This window comes from Drosophila ananassae, chromosome XL (assembly GCF_017639315.1).
Source record: "Drosophila ananassae strain 14024-0371.13 chromosome XL, ASM1763931v2, whole genome shotgun sequence".
NCBI lineage: Eukaryota > Metazoa > Arthropoda > Insecta > Diptera > Drosophilidae > Drosophila > Drosophila ananassae.
In genome coordinates, this window is record NC_057931.1 from 19,884,664 (window position 1) to 19,887,086 (window position 2,423).

The following is a 2,423-nucleotide window of genomic DNA, read 5'->3' on the forward strand; positions in this document are numbered from 1 at the left end:
TATTCAAGTTTTTAGCACAGTTACTAAATAATTACAATAATACCTAATATAAATGTATTCAAGTATGGGGGCTAAATAGTCTGTATATGTTTGCTTGATCTTAATGACTACTAAAATTGTGTTGTTGGATATTTAATTATTAATTTTTTACTATTAGATGACGTTTAATATCTTTGTTTTCTTAAGAAAGTTTAGGATTTTGAGGATGTTGGTGTTTGTGGGGTTTGAAAGGGAAGAGTGGAGATTACCATTAGGGACGGGGATACGAGCTGGGTTAAAAGCTATACATTCATTGAATATATGGTTTAAAGTCATTGGGGCTTGGTTGCAAAACTGGCAGGTATTGGATGTTGAATGCACCAATCTATACTGATGGGTGAGTCTTGTGAGTCCTAGACGTAGTCAAAAGTACAACAATTTTTTTCGTTCCGTGTGACGTGAAAAGTGCATAATATCTGTTAAATATAGTTTTAGTCTAATTTATTAACCCATAAATAGCCATTTCCTTTGCGGAAAAGATAACGGGATTGCTGGCAAGGCCGAATCAACAAGATCCCGTTGGACCGGAGCAGCCCTGGTATCTGAAATACGGCAGTCGGCTGCTGGGCATTGTGGCCGCCTTCTTTGCCATACTCTTTGGCCTATGGAACGTCATCTCCATCCTAACCCTCAATGTGGGCTGCCTGGTGGCGGGAATCATTCAAATGGTGGCAGGATTTGTGGTGATGCTCCTGGAGGCGCCTTGTTGCTTCGTCTGCATCGACAAGGTCAACGACATTGCGGACAAGGTGGACTCCACGCCCATGTACTTCCGGGCTGGCCTCTACTGCGCAATGGCCGTTCCTCCCATCTTCATGTGCTTCGGACTGGCCAGCTTATTTGGAAGTGGCCTGATTTTCGCCACTGGCGTGATATACGGAATGATGGCGTTAGGCAAAAAAGCTTCGCGCGAGGACATGGCCGCCGCTGCCACATCGCCCACACAGATGGCCGGCAGTCAGGCGGGCGGGCAGATGCAGATGGGCGGCGATCAACATATCACACTTATGGAAGATCCGGACGTTTGGCGTCCCACATAAATTCCCAGCCGCGCGATTAGTAACTGCCAAAAATCCGCAATCACAACTCCACAACACATCCAGATACAAGACACACACAAATACACACCTCACACACTCAACTAGATATGCGAAAGATGCAACAATCGAATAACAAATATTTTACGGCGCATAATTTTTAGTGTTCAGTTCAAGAACAATTAAAAAAAAAAAATGCAGCGTTGTAGCAGGGCATCAGAGCAATAGTATACAGAACACCCCACCAATTACAAAGAAAATGAAACGAAATTCTCATAATTGTTGAACTAGAATCAGAATCAGAAGCAGGAGCAGTGTTATTAGTCAGTGTTTTTTGGGCAAATGCATTTTGTTCATTGGCCCCTTATTTTGCATGTCATTCGTATTCCATTTTTAAATGTCTTTCGTCAAGCGGTTGGTGTTGTTTAAACCTACAGTTAAATATATATATATTATAAATAAATAGAGAAGATACTGATATAGTTACACAAATCATACACACGTCAAGCTGCAGCAGGCATATATTTTTAGTGAGAAAATATATTTGAAAGGTGTCCGGTAAAGAAACCAACCTATATGTGAACCTCAAAGCCTCCACAAACTCTACACTCACAGCTAAATTGCGGCTAAAAAATTCACACAAAAGCGCAGACAGTAAATTAATAAATTTATTAAAAATAAAAATTAAACGATATGGAACGTTGAGAACCTAGAGCAATATGTACAACTCAGAAGTATTAACTTTATATGCTTTGCTTCGATGTAAACCATACGATTGAATGTTAAACGTTGTTTGAGAATTTATTTGCTCCCAAGATAGGCACAAATTGAAATTGAACATAATCATAAAATGCATTAAACAAGTTGAGAATTTATATTTTTTTTAAAGAAAAAACATTACAATTTTCGGTAAAAGCATTATTATTTGTGTTGAAAGGTTTCTTTATCGGTTTTCGTTTAATTTTTTATAGAATTAAGTTATTCATAAGTATTTATTCCAAATTATTTTTCTTATGACTTCAACAATCATTCCAATTTATATTTATTTAAGTTATTTTGTTATTAAGTCTAAATTATTTGAAAATACTCGCAAGAACTTGTCAAAATATAGTATCTACCGGAAACTGCGAATCTCACCTGATCTATGAATGTAGTCTAATGAATTTCGTTTGTTCTCGTCTTGAAAGGCTGGAAATTTCCTTGTTTTTGGAGTAATCGTAGATGTTAGTTTTATTTGTGTTTAAAGATTGGTACCAGCTTGACGTGTATTGAATTTGGTTTTGCGAGTTGTTGGATAGTTTATATTTTATGTATCTGTTTATATCGGTCTGATTGAGATTTTTTGTT

At 37.4% G+C, this 2,423-nt stretch overlaps 1 protein-coding gene across 1 annotated transcript; it reads left to right on the forward strand.

Moving 5' to 3' along the window:
- The first annotated feature begins 372 nt into the window (after window positions 1-372).
- LOC6502872 (calcium channel flower) lies at window positions 373-2,223 on the forward strand. The gene is made up of 2 exons (XM_044717138.1): window positions 373-376; window positions 499-2,223. Exons 1-2 carry the CDS (start codon window positions 373-375, stop codon window positions 1,077-1,079), a joined length of 585 nt encoding a protein of 194 aa, XP_044573073.1. The 3' UTR covers window positions 1,080-2,223.
- The last annotated feature ends 200 nt before the right edge of the window (window positions 2,224-2,423 follow it).